This window comes from Somniosus microcephalus, chromosome 4 (genome assembly GCF_052327205.1).
Source record: "Somniosus microcephalus isolate GS21.2 chromosome 4, FLI_Smic_1.0, whole genome shotgun sequence".
NCBI lineage: Eukaryota > Metazoa > Chordata > Chondrichthyes > Squaliformes > Somniosidae > Somniosus > Somniosus microcephalus.
Genome location: NC_140990.1, coordinates 306227028 through 306254041, shown reverse-complemented (window position 1 = coordinate 306254041; position 27014 = coordinate 306227028). Strand labels below are relative to the sequence as shown.

Sequence of the window (27014 nt, the reverse complement as noted above, 5' to 3'; positions counted from 1 at the left end):
GAGGGGGAGGAAGGGGGAGGGGGAGGAAGGGGAGGGGGAGGAGGGGGAGGGGGAGGGAGGGAGGAGGGGGGAGAGGGGGGGGAGGGGGGGGAGGGAGGAGGGGGAGGGGGGGAGGGAGGGGAAGGGGGAGGAAGGGGAGGGGGAGGGGAGGGGGGGGGAGGGAGAAGGGGAGGGGGGAGGAAGGGGAGGGGGAGGAAGAGGAGGGGGGAGGAAGAGGAGGGGGGGAGGAAGGGGAGGGGGGAGGAAGGGGAGGGGGGAGGAAGGGGAGGGGGGAGGAAGGGGGAGGGGGGAGGAAGGGGAGGGGGGAGGAAGGGGAGGGGGGGAGGGGAGAGGGGGGAGAGGAAGGGGAGGGGGAGGGGGAGTCCCCGAGCCCCGCCCCCCGATCTCCCGCCCCCCCCGATGTCCCGCCCCCCCGAATGTGCGCGCCCCCCCCCGATGTGCTGCCCCCCCCGATGTGCCGCCCGCCCCCCCGATGTGCCGATGTCCTACCCCCGATTCTCCCGATGTCCCCGCCCGAGCCGACTTCAAGACCAGAGAGACGCCGCCGCGCAACCTCCCGTGTGAGGCCCGGCCAGACTCAAGTCGCGCTTCGGGCAGAAGATGACGCGGACGCTGACTCCCGCCCTGCCCGCCTTTACTAAGATGGCGGTGGTGGCAACGCTCGGCTCAGGCCCGCCCCCTCCAGCCTTCACAAAGATGGCGGCGATCGCTGGCCTTTTGTCGATCGCGACGGGAGGCGCCTAGCTCGGGCGTGGCTGGTCAACAGACGCCCAGGCTTTGAGGGCCTGGCAAAACGGTGAAAGGTAGGAAAATTATAGAGGTTAGACAAAAGATTTACAAATTAACTTACTTTTTTAAAAAACAATTTGTCTTTTAAAAGCAACTTTTTTTTTTGCTGGAATTGTAGATTTGAAAAGAAACACGCAGAAAGCGGGGAAAAAGGAAAAGTTTGGAATCAAGATGGTGGCGACTCACCTCGGTTCAGAACGATAAGGCCCACCCACACAGGCACCGATTGGTGGACCGTCAGGTCACCGAAGCATAGGATTGGTCAATCATCCCGTCACTTGACCGTTGGAGGGCCCGCCGCACGCGCCAGGAACCCGCCATACGATTGGTCAACCTCGACGTCACTCGATGCTAATGAGCGGATAATGAGCGGAATGTTGAACGTTTTCTGGATACCGCGGGTGCAATTTTTGTCCGGCCGAAACGTAAATACGCTTAGGACGGTTCGGGAATCGTCAGCTTTCTTTCGACGTAACGCACGTGTAGGTACGCTCTATAACTTTCGAGTTAATTCAAGACAGACAGACGGAATGACAGACAGAAGTATCCTTTAATTTATATATATAGAATAGATAGATAGATAGATGGATGATCTGGACGAGGGAATTGGATGCAATATCTCCAAATTTGCAGACGACACAAAGCTGGGTGGGAGTGTATGCTGTGAGGAGGATGTCGTGAAACTCCAGTACGATTTGGACAGGTTGGGTGATTGGGCAGAAACATTGCAAATGCACTATAATGTGGATAAATGTGAGGTTATCCACTTTGGTGGCAAAAACAGGAAGGCAGATTATTATTTGAATGGCAATAGATTGGGAGAAGGGGAAGTGCAACGAGACCTGGGTGTTCTTGTGCATCAGTCACTGAAGGTAAGCATGCAGGTACAGCAGGCGGTTAAGAAGGCAAATGGTATGTTGGCCTTCGTGGCAAGAGGGTTTGAGTACAGGAACAAGGATGTCTTGCTGCAGTTGTACAGGGCCTTGGTGAGACCGCACCTTGAGTATTGTGTGCAGTTTTGGTCACCTTATCTGAGGAAGGATGTTCTTGCCATGGAAGGAGTGCAGCGAAGAGTCACCAGGCTGATACTTGGGATGGCAGGAATGACGTATGAGGAGAGATTGTGTCGATTGGGCTTATACTCACTGGAGTTTAGAAGATTGAGAGGGGATCTCATCGAAACCTATAAAATTCTGTCAGGCCTGGACAGACTAGATGTAGGAAGGATGTTCCCGATGGCCGGGAGTCCAGAACCAGGGGGTCATAGTCTAAGGATAAGGGGTAAGCCATTTAGGACAGAGATGAGGAGGAATTTCTTCACCAGAGAGTGGTGAACCTGTGGAATTCTCTGCCACAGAGGGCGGTGGAGGCCAGTTCATTAAATATATTCAAGAAAGAGTTGGATATATTTCTTAAGGCTAAAGGGTTCAAGGGATATGGGGAGAAGGCAGGGACAGGGTACTGAATTTGGATGATCAGCCATGATCTCATTGAATGGCGGAGCAGGCTCGAGGGGCCGAATGGGCCTACTCCTGCTCCTATCTTCTATGTTTCAGAAAATGCTCAGCAATTCCTCCAGCAAACACCTGGACCTGCAAGACTGCCACATTTTGTACAGATCTACACAGCTGCAAATTAAAACCTGCAAAATTCAGCTCACACTGCAAAGCAGTTTTGTTCAGATGATCCTACATAGTTAAAGCAGCTCACCATTTTGCAGGAAAACAAACTTCTCAGGATCAGACAGGCTTTCAGAAATTTGAAGTTGAACTCAAGCACTCCTGGAACTAAACCATCACTCTGGAATAGTCACTTTGAATAATCATAACGACTACTTCAAACATTTGTAACTTATGCTATGGAGCAGGGAAAAGACCCCTTGCAAAAAACAGAACCAGCTGACTTCAGACTTGGCATGAGTATAAAAAATTCTCTCTAACACTATTTTTGGGAGCTAAGGAAAAAGTCTTCTCGTGGGTGGCACGATATAATGGAACCATTTTAAATAGTTTCTCAGCTAGAAATGTAGCCACCAGCAATGAAAAGAAAAGACTTACATTTGCAGGAACTGCTATTAATGCGAGGGACTAGCTACTGGTTTTATACATGCACTTAAATACGTTAGAAACACTATTCAGACAGATAATTCACGATCAGCGAATGGCAGGTATTCAAGTTAATGACAATTCTGGTCAACTGCTTCTCAACCCAGAGGACCATGGAAGAGTTCACTCATTTGTAAAGCGCTTTGGGACACCTTGAGGTTGCGAAAGGCGCTATATAAATGCAATTTTTTTTCTTTTGGGTGCTGTTGGGCTGCGGGGGTCTTTGTCGAAACTATAATGCAATGGTCCGTCTTCTGAACCTAGGCTTTGCATCGGTTAAAAAAATGACCTTTAAAGCTGGTTTTCAACCGCCGAAATCCATTCGGAGAAAAATAAAAGGTGACATCACAGGGAAAAGGCAGAGGCAGCGGGTCTGAGCGAGAGCGGAGGAAATAAACAGCGCGGCAGGGGAAGGCCCGAGAGCAGAGGCAGCGGACCCGACAACAAAAACAAGGACTGACATCACAGGAAAGCAGGGAAGTGATTGGTTGGTCAGTATTTCTCTCTTTTCTTGGGCACTGGTTTAAATTAAGAGCCAGGATTAAAAACTAAACATTCAAAACGTATACATTTAATTAATTAAATACATTAGAGATGGCAGGGCAGCCGATGTGTTACTGCTGCAACATGTGGGAGCTGGTGGACACCAGAGGTCCACGGCGACCACATTTGCAGTAAGTGTTGGTTGCTCGAGGAACTTCGGCTCCCTGTTGATGAGTTGGAGTCCGAGCTTCAAACACTGTGACACACCAGGGAGGGGGAGAGTTACCTGGACGCGGTGTTCCAGGAGGCAGTCACACCCCTTAGATTAATTAGTTCAAATTCGGTCCGTGGTCAGGGACAGGTGGGTGTGACTGCGAGCAAGGCAGGTATGGGGAACCAGGAGGTAGTGGCGGAGCTCGGAGCCTCAGCCCTTGCTCTTGTCCAACAGGTTCTTACTCTCTGTGTGGACGAGGGCAGGGACTGCAGTGAGGGTGAGCAAACTGACCACAGCACCATGGTACGGGGAGCCATAAAAAAAATGTGGTAGTGGTTGGGGACAGTATAGTTAGGGGGATAGATACTGTTCTCTACAGCAGAGAACGTGAGTCCCGAAGGCTGTGTTGCCTGCCCGGTGCCAGGGTAAAGGACATCTCCTCTGGGCTGCAGAGGAACTTAGAGTGGGAGGGGAAAGATCCAGTTGTCATGGTCCATGTAGGTACCAACGACATAGGTAGGACAAAGAAAGAGGTTCTGCTGAGGGAGCATGAGCAGCGAGGGGCTAAATTAAAAAGCAGAACCACAAAGGTACTAATCTCTGGATTACTACCAGAGCCACATGCAAACTGGCAAAGGGTAAATAAGATCAGAGAGATGAACGAGTGGCTCAAAGATTGGTGTGGGAAAAATGGGTTTCGATTCCTGGGGCACTGGCACCAGTACTGGGGTAAGAGGGAGCTGTTCCGTCGAGACGGGTTTCATTTGAACCAGGCTGGGACCAGTGTCCTAGCGAATCGAATTAACTAGGGCTGTCGATAGTGCTTTAAACTAAATAGTGAGGGGGAGGGATACCTTGAGTGGAAATTTAAAAAGTCAAAGAAAAATGAGAAGGCAAAAGTGCAGGGTTGCGATAGGGGTAATGATAACCAGAGTGTGATGGGAAGGGACAGAGTGTATACACATAAGAGTGCATCAGAAAAAGGGGTCAGAGTAGGGAAAAAATGGTAAAAAGACAAAATTAAAAGCTCTATATCTGAACGCATGCAGCATTCGTAACAAGATAGATGAGTTGACAGCACAAATAGAAATAAATGGGTATGATCGGCTAGCCCTTACAGAGACGTGGTTGCAAGGTGACCAAGGCTGGGAACTGAATATTATGGGGCATTTGCCATTTCGTAAGGATAGGAAGAAAGGAAGAGGAGGTGGTGTTGCTCTGTTAATAAGGGATGAGATCAGTGCAGTAATGAGAAATGATATTGGCCTGGAAGAGCAAGACTCAGTTTGGATGGAGATAAGAAATAATAAGGGTAAAAAGTCACTGGTAGGAGTGGTCTACAGGCCCCAAACAGTAGCCACACTGTAGGACAGAGAATAAATCAAGAAATAATAGAGGCTTGTAAGAAAAGTATGGCTATAATCATGGGAGATTTTAATCTTCATATTGATTGGACAAAGCAAGTTGGCAAAGGTAGACTTGAGGAAGAGTTTTTAAAGAGTGTATACGGGATGGTTTCTTGGAACAATATGTTGTGGAACCAACCAGGGAGAAGACTATTTTAGATCTGGTAATGTGTAACGAGGCTGGATTAATTCATGATCTCAAAGTGAAGGATCCTCTTGGGAAGAGTGATCATAGCATGGTAGAATTTCAAATTCAGTTTGAGGGTGAGAAAGTTAGGTCTCAAACTAGTGCCCTGAACGTAAACAAAGGTAATTACAAAGGTATGAAGGCAGACTTGGTTAAAGTGGACTGGGAAAATATATTACAGGGTAAGACTGTAGAAAAGCAGTGCCCAACATTTAAGGAGATATTTCATAACTCTCAGCAAAGATATATTCCAGTGAGAAAGAAAGACTCTCAGAGAAGGATGAACCATGCATGGCTAATTAAGGAAGTAAAGGATGGTATCAAATTGAAAGCAAAAGCATACAATGTTGCGAAGAATAGTGAAAGGCCAGAGGACGACAAAAAAAATGATAGAGAAGATAGCTTATGAGATTAAGCTAGCAAGAAATATAAAAACAGAGAGTAAGAGCTTCTATAGGTATATAAAAAGGTAGAGAGTAGCTAAAGTAAACATTGGTCCCCTAATGGATGAGTCTGGGGAACTAATAATGGGAAACAGCGGAGACTTTGAACAAATATTTTGTATCGGTCTTCACAGTAGAAGACACTAAAAGCAACCCAATAATGGATAATCAAGGAGCTACTGGAGTGGGGGGGGTGGGGGGGGGAGAACTTAAAACAATCAGTATCACTAGAGAGAAAGTATGAGGCAAACTAATGGGACTAAAGGTGGACAAGTCCCCTGGACCCGATGGCATGCATTTTTGAGTCTTAAAAGAGGTGGCTGCAGAGATAGTGGATGCATTGGTTGTAATCTACCAAAATTCCCTGGATTCTGGAGAGGCCCCAGTGGACTGGAAAACTGCAAATATAACACCCCTATTTAAGAAAGGAGGGAGACAGAAAGCAGGCAACTATCGACCAGTTAGCCTAACATCTGTCATTGGGAAAATGCTGGAGTCCATCATTAAGGAAGCAATAGCAGGACATTTAGAAAGTCATAATACAGTCAAGCAGAGTCAGTATGGTTTTATGGAAGGGAAATCATGTTTGACAGATTTGATGGAGTTCTTTGAGGATGTAACGAGCAGGGTGGATAAAGGGGAACTAGTAGATGTAGTGTATTTGGATTTCCAGAAGGCATTCGATAAGGTGCCACATAAAAGGTTACTACACAAGATAAGAGCTCATGGGGTTGGGGGTAATAGATTAGCATGGATAGAGGATTGGCTAACTAACAGGAAGCAGAGAGTCGGGATAAATGGGTCATTTTCAGGTTGGCAAACTATAACTAGTGGGGTGCCGCAGGATTCAGTGCTGGGGCCTCAACTATTTACAGGAAACTCTCTTCTAACCAGCACCTAAATATCCGGAAATCTCTCTTAACCGGCAAAATTCAGGAGTAGGTTCAGCTAAGTTTTACTATATATTAGTGGCCATGTAACTGGGGTTCCTGGATCTGTGGCCATGTAACCGGGGTTCCTGCACAAGTGCCGTGTAACCGGGGCTCCTGCACCTGTGGCCGTATGCAGGGCTCTCATACCTTGATAAGTATAGCTCTCTGTAATCCGGACTTTTTTTTTAATCAACCGTCACCACGCCGGTCCCATCGGTGCCGGATAAAGAAGAGTTTCCTGTACAATCTATATTAATGACTTGGAGTATAATTTGCTGATGACACAAAGATAGGTGGGAAAGCAAATTATGTGGAGGACGCAAAGAATCTTCAAAGGGATATAGATAGGCTAAGTGAGTGGGCAAAAATCTGGCAGATGGAGTTTAATGTAGGAAAATGCGAGGTTATCCACTTTGGTAGGCAAAATAAAAAAGCAAATTATTTAAATGGGGAGAGATTACAAAATGCTGAGGTACAGAGGGATCTGGGGGCCCTTGTACATGAATCACAAGAAGTTAGCATGCAGGTAAAGCAAGTAATTAGGAAGGCAAATGGAGTGTTGGCCTTTATTGCAAAGGGAATGGAGTATAAAAGTAGGGAAGTCCTGCTACAACTGTACAGGGTATTGGTGAGACCACACCTGGAGTACTGCGTACAGTTTTGGTCTCCTTATTTAAGGAAGGATATACTTGCATTGGAGGCAGTTCAGAGAAGGTTCACGAGGTTGATTCCGGAGATGAAGGGGTTGTCTTATGAAGAAAGGTTGAGCAGGTTGGGCCTATACTCATTGGAGTTTAGAAGAATGAGAGGAAATCTTATTGAAACATATAAGATTCTGATGGGGCTTGACAGGGTAGATGCAGAGAGGATGTTTCCCCTCATGGGGGAATCTAGAACTAGGGGGCATAATTTCAGAATAAGGGGGCACCCATTTAAATCGGAAATGAGGAGGAATTTCTTCTGAGAGGGTCATGAATCTTTGGAATTCTCTTTCCCAGAGAGCTATGGAGGCTGGGTCATTGAATATATTTAAGGTGGAGATAGACAGATTTTTGAACGATAAGGGAGTCAAGGGTTATGGGGAGCGGGCAGCGAAGTGGAGTTAAGTCCAAGATCAGATCAGCCATGATCTTATTGAATGGCAGAGCAGGCTCGAGGGGCCAAATGACCGACTCCTGCTCCTACGTCTTAGGTTCTATGTTCTATGTATTTGGTAACAAAAATAAGTTGATCCCAAAATAGTTGGTTGGAGTTCAGGCTGAAGATGATGTTTGAATAACCTTATTGCTGTAACAATATACAAATGCTCGAAATCCAGCCAGCCCTGAACCAAAAGGCAAGATATACACACAAACCTAGCTGGAGAGGAGCTATTACAGACCAATAGAGACATGCGCTCAGCAAAGAAAAGTTTGTCTGATAAAACAAAATACTGAGAAGAGCACAAGTTGGCGATGAGATCCATGCAACCCAACAACACCCTGACGAATAAACTCTTCCAGGATGCAGACAGCTCTCTGATGTCTCGTCCAAGTCGCAAATTTCACTTGTGAGCCTAGCCAGTCAATATTAGCAAGCTATTTGACTATGGGGAATGTCACAACCCTGACTATCCTGTCATCACTCAACATCTACATACATACACTTTCCAGCAGGGGTTAACAAAAAACAATCATGAGCAGCTCCTACTGATTTTGGCGCAGGTCAGATGTCTTGTCCTTGTTGCTGTCCTAATTGAGATCTATTAACTGAGCACAGTCCGGGAAGTCTGGAACGCTCCTTGCATACCCTGCTCCCCCACGACTATTTGCATTTATATAATGGCATTAATGTAAACAAATCCCTAGGCACTTCACAAGTAGAAGAAATGAAGAAGAATCTTGAGCCAGGAAAAGCACACGTCAGCACTGCATGTCACATGATGATTTACCCACGTAGCTGCTCTCTTGCATTGGCAAGTCGAATGAACTTTTCAACATTCTAGCCTCCAACAAAACAAACCGAGTCAGCACAATAGCCACATTGACTTTCTGGCTCATCCTGACCAAGCTGCCACCTCAACCCTGCCCTTCTTACTGACTCAAATTCTTAACCTCACAGAATTCCCCAGCTATGCCAAGGCCCTCAAGTACCACAATCAAGTGTACCTCTGCCAAAGATCAACAGGGTGCTCTAAATCCAGCCAGCCCTGAACCAAAAGGCAAGATATACACACAAACCTAGCTGGAGAGGAGCTATTACAGACCAATAGAGACATGCGCTCAGCAAAGAAAAGTTTGTCTGATAAAACAAAATACTGAGAAGAGCACAAGTCTGGAACGTTCCTTGCATATCCTCAAGACAATGACAGGGACAGCAACAATTATTTGCATTTATATGGTGCCTTTAATGTAAAACAGTCCTGAGGCACTTCACAAGTAGGAATAAATGAAAAAGAATGTTGAGCCAGGAAGAGACAAATTAGAAAGGGTTAACTGAATGTTAGATTGAAGAGATGGGTTTTGACAAGAACGTTAAAGGTGAACAGTGAGGTGCAGAGACAGAGAGATTTCGGGAGGGGGTTCCAAAGGGCAAGCCCAAGGTGGCTGAGGGCCCATGTCACCAATGCTAGGGTGAGAGGAATGAAGTGTTTGGGATAGGAGATAGCAGATACGATGGGCTAACACAATGGGCTGTGATCACGAAGGATTCATGGATGAGGACAAGGATTTTGAATTGAATGCATTGGAAGATGGGCAGCCAATGTAGGTCAGCGACAACAGGAGTAATGGGCAGATAAGGCTTAGCATAGGACAAGATACACAGAGTTTTGAACAAGTTGGAGTTTATGGAGAGTGGAGGGCAAGAGGCCAGATTGGAGGGGCTGTGGCCAAAAAGCCACATTTCTGTATATGTTCTGATTATGTCCCAGTAACTAACCATTCTAGACAACAATTTGGGAGAAATTGTCCAGCTTCATAGTCTTCAAAGGAGGACCACTAGAATGATCCCTAATTGAAAAGCCCTTAGCTATCACAATAGGCTGAGAGAGAGCTGGGTCTTTTTACTCTAGCAAAGCGAAGGCTTTGGGGAGATTTAATTGAAGTGTTTAAAATGATGAAGGGACTAGACAGTGTGTGTGGACAGACTATTTGAACTAGATAGGTTAGGGGACACGAGGGGTCATGCATATAAGTTATGGAAGCACAGGACTAGGTTGGATGTCAGCAGGTTTTTCTTTACATAGAGGATGTCAACACTCGGAACAAATTACCGGCTCGTGTGCGGAGTGCGGATTCCTTGCAACAATTCAAAAATTAACTGGACAAGTTCAATTTTATGGCTAATATCACTGTGTACAAAAGGTATCTGGGAAGGTGTGAATCTATCATGATCACTGTGTTCTCCCAGAACTTTTGATTTCAGGACAGGAATTTCCCAGATTTTGTTTTGAATCAGCCTACTTTTTTGCCTCTCTCAGGAGATTAAATAACTCCAAGTGGGAGGGTACATTGGGAGTCAAGATCCTTAGTTGTGGCATGACCGTTTGGAACAGGCTTGATGGACCAGCTGGTCCTTTCCTGCCCATCTTTAAATATGTTCATATGACTCCATGCCCCGCAAGTCAAATTTAAAATCCTGATCCTCATCTAAAGAGCCCTCCACTGCCTTGCCCCACCTTTACTCTGCAACTTCCTCCAGCCTGGCACGCCTGCCTGCGTGCATTCCCCCACCCCCATGTTCCATCTTGTCCTTGTAAAGCACCACGGGACATTTTTCTATATTAAAAGGTAATACACAAACGGAAGTTATTGTAATAGTAGCGACATACATTATGGAGTTCTGCTGAAGGAGGGAGAACTCAGCGCCTGCAATCAGCTGCCCTTAGTAATGTGAAAGCCTGTTCAAATCTTCAGGAAGCCCCATCCTATCAAAGGATGGGGATGACAGCAGGGATTACAGGTAAGCAGGTGGCAGGGTTCTAACGCAAAGGCTGCCAGCAAGACTTCAAATGAAAAACAGAGAGTCAAATTAAAGACGTGGGGAAATTGAAGCCATATAATAAGCAGCGTTTAGAGTTTTTTTTTAATGGTTCCTTCCCTTCAAAACATTCTCTAAAATGGGGACTGCAGGTTTACAGGGAGCAGTAAAAGCCAGAGAGCAGTGCTCTGATGTTCTGGGTCACTGCTCGAGTGACATAAAAGTGTCTCTAGATACCATTCTCATCTAATCTTTGGAAATTACATACGTCACAATCAGTTATGATTTAAGCATTCAACAAAAGCAGTATCTAACATTTTCCACTGTGAAATTTATTTACTTTTGCTCCTACACTTACCCCTTTTTGGAAATATTCAGCTTACATATGTGCTGAGGCACAGTTCTGCAGGCAGCATGCCTTCAGGTACATCAGCCACGATCTGCCCTTCATGTGAATCTGTACATGATGTCGGCTATATGACCATGTAATATTATAGCAAACCCCAACTCAACGATCAACTGGCATCCACATGCACAATTCTAATTTGACAGCAATCAGGAGAGAACACCCTGCCCAATTTTTCTCTTTCCAATTCAGGAACAAGCCCATTGTAATATCCATCATCCCACTAGTACCTTGCGGAGACTGGGTAATTCCACATAAATTACGGATTAAACCGGAGACCTTCTTACTAACTGTTAAATCCAACGGTTCATTTAACACTGAGTTTTAAAAAAATACAGTTTTAAAAAAGAGTACATATGTTTTAGAAAAAATCAACTGCTTGAAAAAGCCAGTCCTATTGAAATGGTACAAATTAATGACCCGTAACTATACGGAGTACATAGATCACAGAGTGAGTGAACAGCAGCAAGGCCAATAACAACATAACCAAGTTTGGGTTCGGTTCCAATTGTGCGAGGTACTGCAAAAAAAACTCAATAGAGTAAAAAATTAATGTTACAATATAAATAGGAAACAGTAATTTGGTCATGGTTTAAGTTCACCCTATATTTGACTCCAGAACCACATGTTAAATTCACCGCCACCCCCGCAAACCCCCAAGTTGACCATCTTAAAACAAGTACAGAACACCACATACCTCATGTACAGCACTCCATTCTGGTCAACTTGCCGCTGCCACCCTATAGGAACTTGGACTGCTGGTCCCCCACCATCTTTTTCACCATCATTCTCGTTTCCTCCATTCATTTTTACGTTTCTGCTTGTGACACCTCAAAGATATCAAAAGTCAGATGATATCTTCGGATTTCATGTCATCCTGGTCTCTGAAACGTGACCATATGGTACAGTGCTTGCCCACTGTACGAAGTACTCGGGGAGATGTTCCAGCTCAATGAGGGGCCATCTCTTCAAAAGCCACCATTTTATACAAAGTCACTGCCTCATAATAATCCACATTCCTTTAATGCTGTGGGAGGATTCAGAGTGTTTGAAGCTGTACAGTAGTGCTACATGGAGAGAACCGGCTGCCTCCTAAATCAGGATGCACATAATTCACGAAAGGTTTACTCAGTTCTGAGCTTTAAGAAGGATAATGTATGTTTTGACATACAGCAGTTTTGTTAAGCTTTACTGATTCCTGCAGACTAGTCTTGATTTTCAGGGCCAGGGTAATCTTCTTGTAATTGAACCCATAGTAGGCCGCATCCTTCACTTTTAACGTACTTTTTCCGGGCGAGTCCAAAATACAGTTTTTTCTCACATTTAACACAACAGCCTCCGGATTTCACTTCGCACCACTTCCATAGCTTTGAATGATTCAGCCTTCATGCAAAATCCTGTAAATATACAAGAGTTTAGTTTAGGTAACTGAAAATATATACCCTGTGCAAAAATTAACAATTAGTTTATCAAGAAAATGGCAACAGTGGTGTGCAATAAGATAGCTTGCATATATTATAAACTGATAGGCAGTTAAAGTCATGGATTCTAATGAAACAATGCATCTACCTGAATGCATTATTGAAAATGCAAACTTTAACCATTTAGAAAACATTTCAATCATGATGACAGCCAGCTTTTCTTCTTGTTTTAAATAAATTTCACAAAAAAATGTATTTTTTTTTTAAATAACAAATATACTGGTGTCAACATTTTATTTGAAAATGCTGGGTAAACAACATATATAACTTGAGTCAGTCATTAAATTTCTCCATCTTCATACTCTGACTAAGCCCCATTACTCCATACAAAATGGCATCAGCAGCCAGCACACAGACATGGGGCCAAATGTTCTGATGCTTTTTTTAAAGAATTTTTCATCACTTCACTAAGAGTTTTGTTTGGGATTTAATAATGTTAATATGCCAATACTACACTATTTATTCAGCTCATTGCACGGTTCAATGCTATAAATGCAAACCTCAGAACCACTTAAAAAATCAATAGTTTAAGACATTGAGGCAAGCAATTGTTTTGAGCAAATTCAGGTAAATAAAAAACACGACATAAATAACTGTAGTTGCGAAATGGTGTACTTATTTATCTAATTAAACAAAAAAACGACTACAGCATATTCAGGGTCTGCCTTCCCCTTCAAGATCAGTGATAGCACTTCAATCTGACAGTTGTGGGTTCAAACCCCACTCCTAGACTTGAACACGTAACCTAGGTTGATATTTCAATCTAGTGCAGGGGGAGATGCTGCACTGACGGAGATGGCGTCTTTTGGACGAGATGTTAAACCTCCTGTCTACCCATTCAGGTGGGCACAAAGGATTGCTTAGCACTATTCATAGAACCATGTACTGGCCAACACTCCTCCCTCAACCAAAATCACTAGAATGTTAATACAAAAGCAAAATACTGCGGATGCTGGAAATCTGAAATAAAAACAGAAAATGCTGGAAATACTCAGCAGGTCAGGCAGCATCTGTGGAGAGAGAAACAGAGTTAACGTTTCAGGTCGATGACCCTTCGTCAGAACTGTTCTGACGAAGGGTCATCGGCCTGAAACGTTAACTCTGTTTCTCTCTCCAGAGATGCTGCCTGACCTGCTGAGTATTTCCAGCATTTTCTGTTTTTAATCACCAGGATGCTGCTGTGCACAAATTGACTGCCATGTTGGCCTACATAACAGCAGTGACTGCACTTCAAAGGGAACATGCACCCGAGAAAGAGAATGTGCAAGTCAAGAAACAATCCAGATTTCCAGTAAATAACTGGAAATAAAGCACGTTAACAAGTAACATTTGTCGGTTAGGCTTCAAAATTACAGTTACAGTTAGAGCATCTGTGAGTGTCCTACAGTTATTTAAAACATGCGCCACTTTGTCAGTGCACAAGATCTTTTCTGGCTCTTGGGATTTCAAAGGTTGCCCATTCCTGATGAAGTAGGTCACATACAACAGAAACAAAAAAAGAAAACAAATTGGAAAAAGAGAATTTCCACTGGACTTTTTTTTCCATGCAATTTCTTTAGGATAGCAATCCAATGTCTTGCAATTCTAAAATAAATATAGCGCTTGTGGCACTTCACAGTAAATATGGCGCAGCAGGGCATATTTTACTATGCTATAGCATTAGCGCTCTCTGCTGCGGTCTAGAATCTTTACATATTACAAATTACATTAGAATTACCGTAAAAACGTATTGAAAATGTCCATTGACTCTTTCCTTATTGACCACTGATTTATCACCCTCCGATACAGGTGGGCAGAAATGCCAACCTTTGAGTTCCAAATTGATTTTCAGTCTATATCTGAAGCTTTAATGTACATGCAGCATATCTCTCTGCCCAATATATACACATTTTAACATGAAGGCATCTCACCATTATAGGGTGGTCTTTACTATAAAAATGTTGGGGAGAACCATTATCGGCATTCTTTTGTTGCTGCTGATTTCTGTGTACATTTGTTTAAGTAGTTAGTGGTATCTTCCATGGTACTGAGCTGAAGTGTTCATCTGGTCGTATATTGTGGGTGAACATTACCAGAGCTGGTAATGAACCAAGTATTATCACAGAATTAACTGTTCACATCAATTCATCTCACTTACATTTCTAAGCAAGTGCCCTCAGTAATATCACCAGCACTTGTTCTTGAAATACAAACCAACAGAAAACAGTGCAGAACTAATAATCACAATTCTCTTCAAAAAAGGATTTCTGATGGGAAGACTCCCTCTGATTTTGTTTCAATTAGGTCTGCTTTATAAAAATACAAATATAAAATTTAAGAAGATATTTCCCTTTGTCTTGCTCTCAATGCTCACATCACCAAACATCAAAGAGAGAGACAAGTTAAATAGTAACCGGTGCTATTGTAAGTGTTGAAGCACTCAATATTCAACTACAGGAAACGCTCTTTTTACCGGCACCTAAATAACCGGAAATCTCTCTTGACCGGCAAAATTCAGGAGTAGGTTCAGGTAAGTTTTACTTCATGTAAGTGGCTGTGTAACCAGGGTTCCTGGATCTGTGGCCGCGTAACCGGGGTTCCTGGATCTGTGGCCGCGTAACCGGGGTTCCTGGATCTGTGGCCGCGTAACCGGGGTTCCTGGATCTGTGGCCGCGTAACCGGGGTTCCTGGATCTGTGGCCGCGTAACCGGGGTTCCTGGATCTGTGGCCGCGTAACCGGGGTTCCTGGATCTGTGGCCGCGTAACCGGGGTTCCTGGATCTGTGGCCGCGTAACCGGGGTTCCTGGATCTGTGGCCGCGTAACCGGGGTTCCTGGATCTGTGGCCGCGTAACCGGGGTTCCTGGATCTGTGGCCGCGTAACCGGGGTTCCTGGATCTGTGGCCGCGTAACCGGGGTTCCTGGATCTGTGGCCGTGTAACCGGGGTTCCTGGATCTGTGGCCGTGTAACCGGGGTTCCTGGATCTGTGGCCGTGTAACCGGGGTTCCTGGATCTGTGGCCGTGTAACCGGGGTTCCTGGATCTGTGGCCGTGTAACCGGGGTTCCTGGATCTGTGGCCGTGTAACCGGGGTTCCTGGATCTGTGGCCGTGTAACCGGGGTTCCTGGATCTGTGGCCGTGTAACCGGGGTTCCTGGATCTGTGGCCGTGTAACCGGGGTTCCTGGATCTGTGGCCGTGTAATCGGGGTTCCTGGATCTGTGGCCGTGTAACCGGGGTTCCTGGATCTGTGGCCGTGTAACCGGGGTTCCTGGATCTGTGGCCGTGTAACCGGGGTTCCTGGATCTGTGGCCGTGTAACCGGGGTTCCTGGATCTGTGGCCGTGTAACCGGGGTTCCTGGATCTGTGGCCGTGTAACCGGGGTTCCTGGATCTGTGGCCGTGTAACCGGGGTTCCTGGATCTGTGGCCGTGTAACCGGGGTTCCTGGATCTGTGGCCGTGTAACCGGGGTTCCTGGATCTGTGGCCGTGTAACCGGGGTTCCTGGATCTGTGGCCGTGTAACCGGGGTTCCTGGATCTGTGGCCGTGTAACCGGGGTTCCTGGATCTGTGGCCGTGTAACCGGGGTTCCTGGATCTGTGGCCGTGTAACCGGGGTTCCTGGATCTGTGGCCGTGTAACTGGGGTTCCTGCACCTGTTGCCATGCAACAGGGACGCCTGGATCTGTGGCCGTGTACGGGGCTCTCGTACCTTAGTAAGTATACCTCTCTGTAATCTGGAGTTTATCAACCGGCACCACGCCGGTCCCGTCGGTGCCGGATAAAAAAAAGTTTCCTGTACTGCATTTAGCTGTACAGTTAAAATAATTTCCTTGTATCAGTGTTATATATAGTTCACAAACTACTACTTTGAAACACAGATCTAAACCAATACTTCAATTTTATAAAATAAATATGCGTAATCATGGGTTTCTTTGTTATTTATGGCAAAGCTTGGACAACTAGACTCAATTTTGGTTTCCTGCGAGGTCAATTACTGACCTGCCTATTGGAGAATGCATTAGTGTTGCAATGTCGCTGGCCATGATCTGTATTGCCCCTTTTCCATTATTTATGTAGAAATGCGAAAGCACATTTACACAAATTTTAATTTTTCTGTAAAAACAGTACACACATTTATGGAAATCACATCAAGTTTTTGAAAAGGTGATGGGGACAAGACAAGATCAATCAATTTAGCTCATTCTATCGTGAGATTCAATTTAGGGTTGCTGTGAGCTACTTCCTCGCCCTCTGTGGTTTGTTTTTCTTTATTCTATGCTGAACAAGAATTTTTTATGATTCCGAGTAACAGGCTTTCCACACATCCACACTTGTGTCAGGGTTTACTTTAAAAAAAATACCTGTAATAGTATGGTAAGTGTTTTAACTTTATCTTAATATAAATTGTCTATCCAAGCAATTCTCAACATTTTAAACTTTGTTAATTTTTGGGGGGAGTTTTACAAATGTTATAGAAAAATAATAACTTGCATTGCTGTTGTGCTCTTCACTGCAGGAAGAAAATGCTCAACATTGAGCATGACAAAATAGTGGTTGCTGAACAGAAGGGAAAAATTATTAGGGCTGGGAGAAGGGCGAGTAACAAAGACCAAAGGCATGTTAAAAGCAGGGAGAGAGCTAGGAAGGTCAGAGAACTGGGCAGTGTATTCCACAAAGCAGGACAATAATGACCGGGAATTTGCGGTGGGAATGCTGCTATTGCCCCTTTGAAGCTGACTGCAACTTCAGGATTTAGCACATGCGCATCCCAACGCGGAAATCCTGAAGTAGCAGTCAGCCATTCACTGCTCAGACACTGGCTGCGCTGTGGCCCGCTGCCCCCGCCCCCGCCCCCACCTCCCCATAGCCGGCAATCAGTGTAATCAGGGAAATCAGCAAAACTGACGAAGCTTGGCTTTTCCATGGTAATATCGCTGTTAAATACTCCATTAAACGTTCGACCTTGTTGGCTTAGGTGTGACTGGGGTTTTAACAGCGTATTGACTCCTAAACAAATGTTAAGGCCCTGAAAAACAAATTTTAATTTTGTAGAGTGCGAAATTTCTCCATTATATTAAAAATTACAATTTTTAAGAAACTTTAAATTAAAAAACATATTTTTTTAAAAGTTCGTTCATATTTATTTCAGGTTTACCTTTTCCCCGTGCGAGAGCCCCAATCTTTCTTTTGCTCTCTAGAACATTTTTTAAAAGTCAGAATAAAAGGAGCTTTAACACTCCCTGGTTCCCTGTCTGTGAGAAGTCGACATAGTGATTGGTTGCTTCGACAGCTTGTTGACATCACAGCAGCTCGTGCTATGGGATTCACACTACACTACACCGATCTCAACTGCACGTCGAAAAAGCCAAACTTCGCCAGAGATTGCGAGATCTTTGTGGGAAGCTTTCTTCGGGGCCAGTGGCAAACGCCTTTGCTTCGCTGCTGTCTGCAAATTACAAGCCAATATTCCAAGAAAAGGAAAAGCCATGCTTTCAGAAGAAATCTGTCCTTTTCAGCATGCCATGCTCAGGATAGCCTGCTATTGGACTAATAATTACCCTATAACTACAGAATATGGCACCAGAAATTACATGGGATCCCCACCATATTCTCCTGTCTATTTCAAAAGGTATATATACCCTAAAATTAAGAGAGTTATTTATAAGTATGACACAGCTAGTTACTGAAGGTTTAATAAAGGCCAAATCAGTTCACAAGGAGTTGAAATATTCCCTTCAGAGGTATTTCTTACATGTTGATAAGGCACCATAATGAAAAGAAAAATAGGATCATTCCAGAGGGAAATATTAAATGTAGACTGCAGAAGTCTACTTTTGTGTTTTTTCCAAAATAATAGGCCCGTGATTGCTTAAAAAAGGCGTCTGAACGACGCACGCAGTTGTTCATGCGCAAATCGTCCAGCAACTTGTAGCGAGGAAGTGTTACCCCGTGAATTAAGAATCGCCACAAGTTGCTGGCTGATTTGTGCCGCTCCGCCATTAGTTTCACGAAAACGGCATCTCGCACTTAATCTTCATGAAGTTGCTGCATTTGCACATTAATATCCCATTAAACTCACCACAAAAAAGTTAAGTTTAGTAACTAACAGCGCAAGTACCCTTAACGACATGATAATTGTTAATGACTGCTAATCAACCTCAATTGCCCAGTGAACAATTATAAGTACAAAAGCAAAATACTGCGGATGCTGAAAATCTGAAAAAAAAATGCTGGAAATACTCAGCAGGTCAGGCAGCATCTGTGGAGAGAGAAACAGTGTTAACATTTCAGGTCGATGACCCTTTGTTAGAACTGGAAAAAGTCAGATGTACAGGAAACTGTGCGCTATCCGGCACCCATGGGACCGAGCTGCTGCCGTTGCCTCAAAACTGCCATACTCTCCAGAGTTAATGTTGAGAGGTACGGAGATTCTTATCTCCGTATTTGACAACAAACACTGTTGCTTAGCAACAGCTTCTAAACACTCGGGTGTGGCCCTAAAGCTCTGTAGCTGAAGCTGTTGCTATAGCTACAGACCTTGCACAGCTTGACTGTTCAAACAAAGCAAAAAAAACAAACAGAAAGAATTAAAAACGGCTGCTGATTTTTGCCGGTGGCTCCAGATTGCCAGATAGCAAAGTTTCCTCTAACAGGTTTTTAAGCAAGTGTAGGGGCAGGGAGGGGGGGGGGGGGGGGTGAGGGGAGGAAAGAACAAAAGGGAAGGTCTGTGATAGGATGGAAGGCAGGAGAGATTAAGAGACAAAAGGGATGATGGTGCAAGGCAAAAGGAGATGGTAATGGGACAAGTTAAGAAACAAAAGGTGACTCTAGATGAAGTGTAAATGGGAATGGCAGAATCATCAACAGCTGCCATTTGAGAGAAAAAGATGGGGGCAGAGGTTATGGTCTGAAATTGTTGAACTCTATGTTGAGTCCAGAAGGTTGTAAAGTGCCTAATCGAAAGATGAGGTGCTGTTCCTCGAGCTTCATTGGAACAGTGCAAGAGTCTGAGGACAACGGGGTCACAGTGGGAGTGTAGCAGAAGCTCGGGGTCACCCTTACAGACTGAACGGAGGCGTTCCGCAAAGCGGTCACCCAATCTGCGTTTGGTCTCAATGTAGAGGAGACCACATAGTGAGCAGCGGATACAGTATACTAAATTGCAAGAAGTACAAGTAAATTGCTGTTTCACTTGGAAGGAGTGGTTGGGGCCCTGGACATGGGAAGGGAGGAGGTAAAAGGGCAGGTTTGCATCTCCTGCGCTTGCATGGGAAGGGGTGATAGAGAGTGGACCAGGGGGTCGCGGTGGGAGCGGTCCCTTCGGAACGCTGAAAGGGGAGGTGAGGGGAAGATATGTTTGGTGGTGGGATCACGCTGGAGGTGGCGGAAATGGCGGAGGCTGATCCGTTAAATGTGGAGGCTGGTGGGGTGAAAGGTGAGGACAAGGGGAACCCTATTGTGGTTCCGGGAGGGAGGGGAAGGGGCGAGAGCATAAGTGCGGGAAATAGAACGGACACGGTCAAGGGTCATGTCAACCACGGTAGAGGGGAATCCTCGGTGGATGAAATAAGACGACATGTCGGAAACACTAGTGTGGAAGGTGGCATCGTCAGAGCAGATGTGGCGGAGATGGAGAAACTGGGAGAATGGAATAGAGTCCTTGCAGGAAGTGGGGTGGGAGGAAGTGTAGTCCAGGTAGCTGTGGGAGTCAGTGGGCTTAGAGTGAATGTTTGTCAATAGCCTATCCCCAGAGATGGAGGTAGAGAAGTCGAGGAAGGGAAGGGAAGAGTCGGAGATGGACCATGTGAAGGTGAGGGAAGGGTGGAAATTGGAACAATTATAAGCATGCAGTCTCATTCCTTCAGGTTGCAAATTGTTTTAGGAGACTGTAAAAATGTTTTTATACTAACATTTCCTTTCTGTACCTTTTATCTTTCTCTCTTAATCCAATCTTTCTTTCCATCTCTTTATTTCACTCTCTGCATCTAAAGGAATCAAGGGATATGGGGATAGGGCGGGGAAGTGGAGTTGAGGTAGATGATCAGCCATGATCTTATGGAATGGCTGAGCAGGCTTGAAGGGCCTTATGCTCTATTCCTGCTCCTAGTTCTTATGTTATGTTCACCCACCTTGTCAGTCCTTCCTCTGTTTATTTCTCAATCCTTAAATCTCATTGGTTAAGGAGATACACTGTTTGTCCCATTGTTCACCAAGGTCCCAGATGCCCTGTTGCCCTTGGTGCGCCGTTATTAGCTCGCACTTCCAGGAACTTTGTGGGCAATTTTTTTTAAAAACCTAATTGTGCACCAGCATAAAACATTGGTTCGACCTCAACTGGAGTACTGCGTCCAATTCTGGGCACCGCACTTTAGGAATGATGAGGGCCTTAGAGAGGGTGCAGAATGACTTTATGATTTAACACTAAATAACACCACAAAGTCCCACAACCATATCAAAAAATCATTTAAGACTTCAAGTAAACTACTTTTAACCAGAACCCGAAAACTTCTTCAACAAACAAGTAATACCAGTTCAACGCCAGTCCTATTGGCACTCTAATAACTCCTCATCTTCACTTGATGTTATCCAACCAGGGATGAGGGACTTCAGTTACATGGATAGAATGGAGAAGCTGGGATTGTTCTCCTTAGAGCAGAAAAGTGAGAGGAGATTTGATAGAGATGTTCAAAATCATGAGGGGTCCAGACAGAGTAGATAGAGAGAAACTGTTCCCATTGGCGGAAGGCTTGAGAACTAGAGGACACAGATTTAAGGTGATTGGCAGAAGAACCAAAGGCAACATGAGGAAAAACTTTTTTACACAGCGAGTGGTTTAGGTCTGGAATGCACTGCCTAAAAGGGTGGTGAAGGCAGATTTAATCGTGACTTTCAAAAGGGAATTGGAGAAGTACCTGAAGGAAAAAAATATTGCAGGGCTACGGAGAAAGAGCAGGGGAGCCGAAGTGCTCTTGCAGAGTGCTGGCATGGGCTCGACGAGCAGAATTTTTCCCCTGTATAGTTGACCCCATTCTCACCATTTACTTTTCCCATGGTGTTGAACTGGAGCTGTGATCATCTCTCACACAGAAATGATGAGCTCTCACATAGATAGGGACAAGCCTGTTGGGCTTTTATATGAAAAAACTTATTTACCAGATATTGCTTAATAATTTAGATATTTTCCATTTCTAAATACGCATAAATAAGCTTAGTCACAATAATTAGCCAATGCGTGTGAAATCTTGAAATTGATCTATTGTACAAGCAAACTGGCCACAACAAGCCTTCCTTGTAACCAGTAGCATAAAAGTTGAAATAACACAAACATTTCCAGCCATGTTACAGTTTGGACATGTGGCTGCACCACAGAAACTTTAATTACCATTACTGGCTGATGTGCATCTGGCAACAGCTCAGTTTACATTGGTTCCCTTTCTGTGGCTTTATTATTATGTACAATATTACAATAGAACCAAATCTTCATTTAAAAAAATTTCAACTATTTTACAATTCTGACATCAGTTCCCTGAAAACTTGCCAGATACCTCTATTATAAAATATAATTTGATTAGGGGAAATATAACATCTAGAATACTTCCATACAAATTATCACAGTTGAAGTGATGTTGGGGAAAGGCAAAAGAATAAATCCTGATCAATACATAAAACAATCTTTTGAAAATAACCTCCGGTACACAGAAACATGATAGAATGCAGACATTGCTTGTTTAACCAAATTATTTTGACCTCTTCTCAATGAAGAAATTTGTTTTGTAGCTGTAATGCACATACGTGCATCATCAGAAAAACTACTTCAATGCTATGCTGATCTTCAGTTGGGAAAAGAAACAACTGAACTGAGCTCATAAAAACAGTATTTTGCCAGATGGGTTTTGTAATTTTTGTAAACAAACATCAACTCTTCCTTTCCCTCCACAAAAAACAAAAAAACCACACACAGCAAACAAGGATGATCGTTAACTAACAGTTAATTAGGTGACCCAAGGTTTGGAATTCCCAAGAGTACAAAGCATAAATGCCTTTGCTGAATAAATTCAAAAGCTTCAGCCCGAGGTATTATTGGCATGCGATAGCTAATTTCTAGTTAAGTACATTTAAGTATTATAAAGCATATGATAAATGTTTGTGTTTCTAAACACAGAAGCTAATCTAACTTTTACAAACCACATGCCTTATTTGAACAAAGAGGAAAAAATAATTGCACAAGTAGCCAGAATCAGATAAGAATGTCTAGAACGATTTTTGTGGCCCCATAAAGTTGTGATTGAGAAAAGCTTTAAGCAAAAGATTTGCATGCATAAGTTTGGCCTGCTTAGGTTGCAGCAATAGTATCTATACTTATGGAACTTTAAAATCAATTTTCACTGATAAATTCCCAGATTTTTCTTGGGTGGTAAAATCTGAAAACCCCCACCCCCTGCCCGCTGAAATTTCCCATTATTTTCTTCCTAAAAATCACATTCAGAGATGTACGCACATTGCACCTGTGATATCAGGATGCACACTGAGATGCATTGACAATGACCACAGCTATGTTATTAAAATGGAAACGCCATATACAATATGCCATTCTAGCAGACACTGTAAAATTAAATGTTATCAACTATTTTGTAGTTTAGTCAAACTTTAAATATATTTGCGCATCAGGATGCTATGGTGGTGATGCGTTACTTTGAACAAACACTTCAGCAGCTCGTAGTGCATTCACAAATACAATAACTGTATTTTACTGCTAGAATAGCTGGACACTATTTTGTGATAATGGAAACTTTCACTGACCCGGAATGGGTGGCGCTATATAAAACAAGCTGCTGTTGTGGTTGTCAGCAGCGATTGCCACTGACTTGCAAGAAAGCTGCCCACAAAGATCTCGCGATCTCTGTGGCGAAAACATTCGCTTTCTCAACCTTAATTTGATTGTAGCGCTGTCAAAAGGGAATCCCTAGTCTACAGCAGCAGTGATGTCATCAAGCTGTCTAAGCAACCAATCACATTGAAGAATTCTCAGACAGCAAACCAGGAAATAAAAAGGCACCGATTATCATTTCAATTTTTCAAAATTTGAGTGAAATAAAGATTGGGACATACACACAGGGTTAAGGTAGAAGCTGAAATATCATAAACAAACCTTAGAGATATTTATTATTTTAAAAATCTAGTAATTTTTATCATAATGGAGAAATTTGACCTTTCACAAATATAAAATAAGGTTTTTTTTTAAGGCCAGAATGGTTGTTCAGCAGTCAATATGCCGTTAAAACTCCAATTACACCTATTCCAACAAGGCTTAACTTTTTATGGGGTGGTTAACAGCAATATTTGAAAAAGAAGTTTTCTTCAGTTCAACTGATTTCACGGCTTGCCGGCTATGGGGAGTTCCACAGCGCAGCCTGCGGTCGAGTAGGGAACGACTGACCGCAACTTCAGGATTTCGGCATTTTATCTGCGCATCAGCTAAATCCTGAAGTTGCGGTCCGTTTCAGAGGGGTAATGATGGTGAACACCGACAGTTTTGCTGTCATTACCACTGCCCAGGCAATAACCTTTGGAACTGCCAATAAGGCCATAAAAGTTATAAATAATTGTTGGTTGCATAACTCGTCCTGTTAGGCCCTTCCTCTCTTTCTTGAGGTTCATTAATGTTCAAAATTAAAATGAATTTTGCTAATTTTCTTGGAATTTACTTGGTTTTATCTGATCATTTTTTCCCCTTGTGATTTCCCACCGCCCCCACCCCACCCCCAATTTTTGTGGCTGTAATAAAAAAGTGTGAAAAAACAAAGTTTTCAAATTGGTAATAAAGCTTATTTTAAAGGTTCTTAACTATACTGCTGCAACATTGTAGAATGTTAATTGCAATCTGATTATTTAAACTGGATATACTTCTTCAATTTAACATTCATAGGGGAAGTCTGGCAAGGAGTGTATTAGGGATGGGTTTCTTGAGCAGTATGTAACTGAACCGACCAGGGGGCAAGCAACCTTAGACTTGGTCCTGTGTAATGAGACAGGATTAATTTAAAATGTCCTAGTAAAGGAGCCCCTTGGAATGAGTGACCATAACATGGTTGAATTCCATATTCAATTAGAGGGCGAGAAGGTTGGATCTCAAACAAGCGTGCTGAGCTTGAATAAAGGAGACTATGAAGGTTTGAGAGCGGAATTGATTAGAGTGGACTGGGAAAATAGATGAAAGGGTAAGACGGTACATGATCAGTGGTGTACATTTAAGGAGTTATTTTACAACTTCCAAAAAATATATATTCCACTGAGGAAAAAAGGGTGCAAAAGAAAAGATAGCCATCCGTGGCTAAGTAAAGTAATTAAGGATAGTATCCGACTAAAAACAAGGGCATATAAGGTAGCCAAATCTAGTGGGAGGATGGAAGATTGGGAAGTCTTTAAAAGACAGCAAAAAATAACTAAAAGATTGATTAAGAAAGGGAAGATAGATTATGAAAGTAAATTAGCAAAAAATATAAAAACAGACAGCAAAAGTTTCTATCGTTATATAAAAAGAAAAAGGGTGGCTAAAGTAAATGTTGGTCCCTTAGAGGATGAGACCGGGAAATTAATGGTGGGAAATATGGAGATGGCAAAAACACTGAATGAATATTTTGTATCAGTCTTTACAGTAGAGGACACTAAGAATATCCCAACACTGGACAAACAGGGGGCTCTGGGGGGGGGGGGGGAGGAACTAAATACGATTAAAATCACTAAGGAAGTAGTACTTGGTAAAATAATGGGACTCAAGGCGGATAAATCCCCTGGACCTGATGGCTTGCATCCTAGGGTCTTGAGGGAAGTGGCGGTAGGGATTGTGGATGCATTGGTAATAATTTTCCAAAACTCCCTGGACTCAGCAAAGGTCCCGGCAGATTGGAAAACTGCTAATGTAACACCCTTATTTAAAAAGGGTAGTAGGCAGAAGGCTGGAAACTATAGACCTGTTAGCCTAACATCTGTGGTTGGTAAAATGTTCGAGTCCATTATTAAGGAGACAGTAACGGGACATTTGGATAAACATAATTTAATAGGACAAACTCAGCATGGTTTCATGAAGGGGAAGTCATGTTTGACAAATTTGCTGGAGTTTTTTGAGGAAGTAACATACAGGGTGGATAAAGGGGAACCAGTGGACGTAGTGTATTTAGACTTCCAAAAGGCATTTGACAAGGTGCCACACAAAAGATTATTGCTCAAGATAAAAAATCACGGGATTGGGGGTAATATTCTGGCGTGGGTGGAGGATTGGCTCTCTAACAGAAAGCAGAGAGTTGGGATAAACGGTTCGTTCTCAGATTGGCAACCAGTAACTAGTGGTGTTCCGCAGGGGTTAGTGCTGGGTCCCCAACTCTTTACAATCTATATTAACGATTTGGAGGAGGGGACCGAGTGTAACATATCAAAGTTTGCAGATGATACAAAGATGGGACGGAAAGTAGTGAGTGAGGAGGACATAAAAAACCTGCTAAGGGACATAGACAGGCTAAGTAAGTGGGCAGAGAATTGGCAGATGGAATACAATACTGGAAAGTGTGAGGTTATGCACTTTGGCAGGAAAAATCGTAGAGCAAGTTATTATCTTAATGGCAAGAAACTGGCAAGTACTGTAGTACAAAGGGATCTGGGGGTCCTGGTGCACGAAACTCAAAGTTAGTATGCAGGTGCAGCAAGTGATCAAGAAGGCCAATGGAATGTTGGCTTTTATTGCTAGGGGGATGGAATATAAAAACAGGGAGGTATTGCTGCAGTTGTACAAGGTATTGGTGAGACCGCACCTGGAATACTGCATACAGTTTTGGTTTCCATATTTAAGAAAAGACATACTTGCTCTCGAGTCAGTACAAAGAAGGTTCACTCGGTTAATCCCGGGGATGAGGGGGTGGTCATATGAGGAGAGGTTGAGTAGATTGGGACTCTACTCATTGGAGTTCAGAAGAATGAGAGGCGATCTTATTGAAACATAAGATTGTGAAGGGGCTTGATCGGGTGGATGCGGTGAGGATGTTCCCAATGAAGGGTGAAACTAGAACTAGGGGGCATAATCTTAAAATAAGGGGCTGCTCTTTCAAAACTGAGATGAGGAGAAACTTCTTCACTCAGAGGGTGGTAGGTTTGTGGAATTTGCTGCCCCAGAAAGCTGTGGAAGCTACATCATCAAATAAATTTAAAACAGAAATAGATAGTTTCCTAGAAGTAAAGGGAATTAAGGGTTACGGGGAGCGGGCAGGAAATTGGACATGAGTCTAGGTTCGGAATGGTCATGGCCCTGTGGGTAGTGGAGTGGGCCCAGGGGCCGTGTCGCCTGGTTCTGCTCCTACTGTGTTCTAATTCTGTGTTAGATTTCAGGAGATGGTTTTATTCCTGTTCCTGGCTGGGGTGGAGATCGCCTTTACAGAAGGTAAGTACTGTAGAAAATATAGGGACAGAGTGATCCTCCTGGAAGAATTTCGATCGCCTAGATGGGTCGGAGAGGAATTTCCCAGATTTTTTTCTCCCAAATTGGCCATGGGGTCTTTTATCTGTTTTTTCGCCTCTCCTGGGAGATCACATGGGTTCGGGTGGATGCAGAGTGATAGAAGATTTGAGGTTAGGATCAGATCAG

General features: G+C 43.7%; 1 protein-coding gene across 5 annotated transcripts in view; it reads right to left on the bottom strand.

Annotated features, from left to right (window-relative positions):
* Positions 1 to 27014, bottom strand: part of mbd5 (methyl-CpG binding domain protein 5) — a 236049-nt gene that overhangs the window by 128108 nt on the left and 80927 nt on the right. For all 5 annotated transcript variants that reach the window (XM_085986680.1, XM_085986681.1, XM_085986684.1 and 2 more), the window contains exon 2: positions 11623 to 12322. In XM_085986680.1, the coding sequence (XP_085842806.1) occupies positions 11623 to 11732 (110 nt within the window). In that variant the 5' untranslated portion in view covers positions 11733 to 12322. The remainder of the gene's footprint in view (positions 1 to 11622; positions 12323 to 27014) is intronic.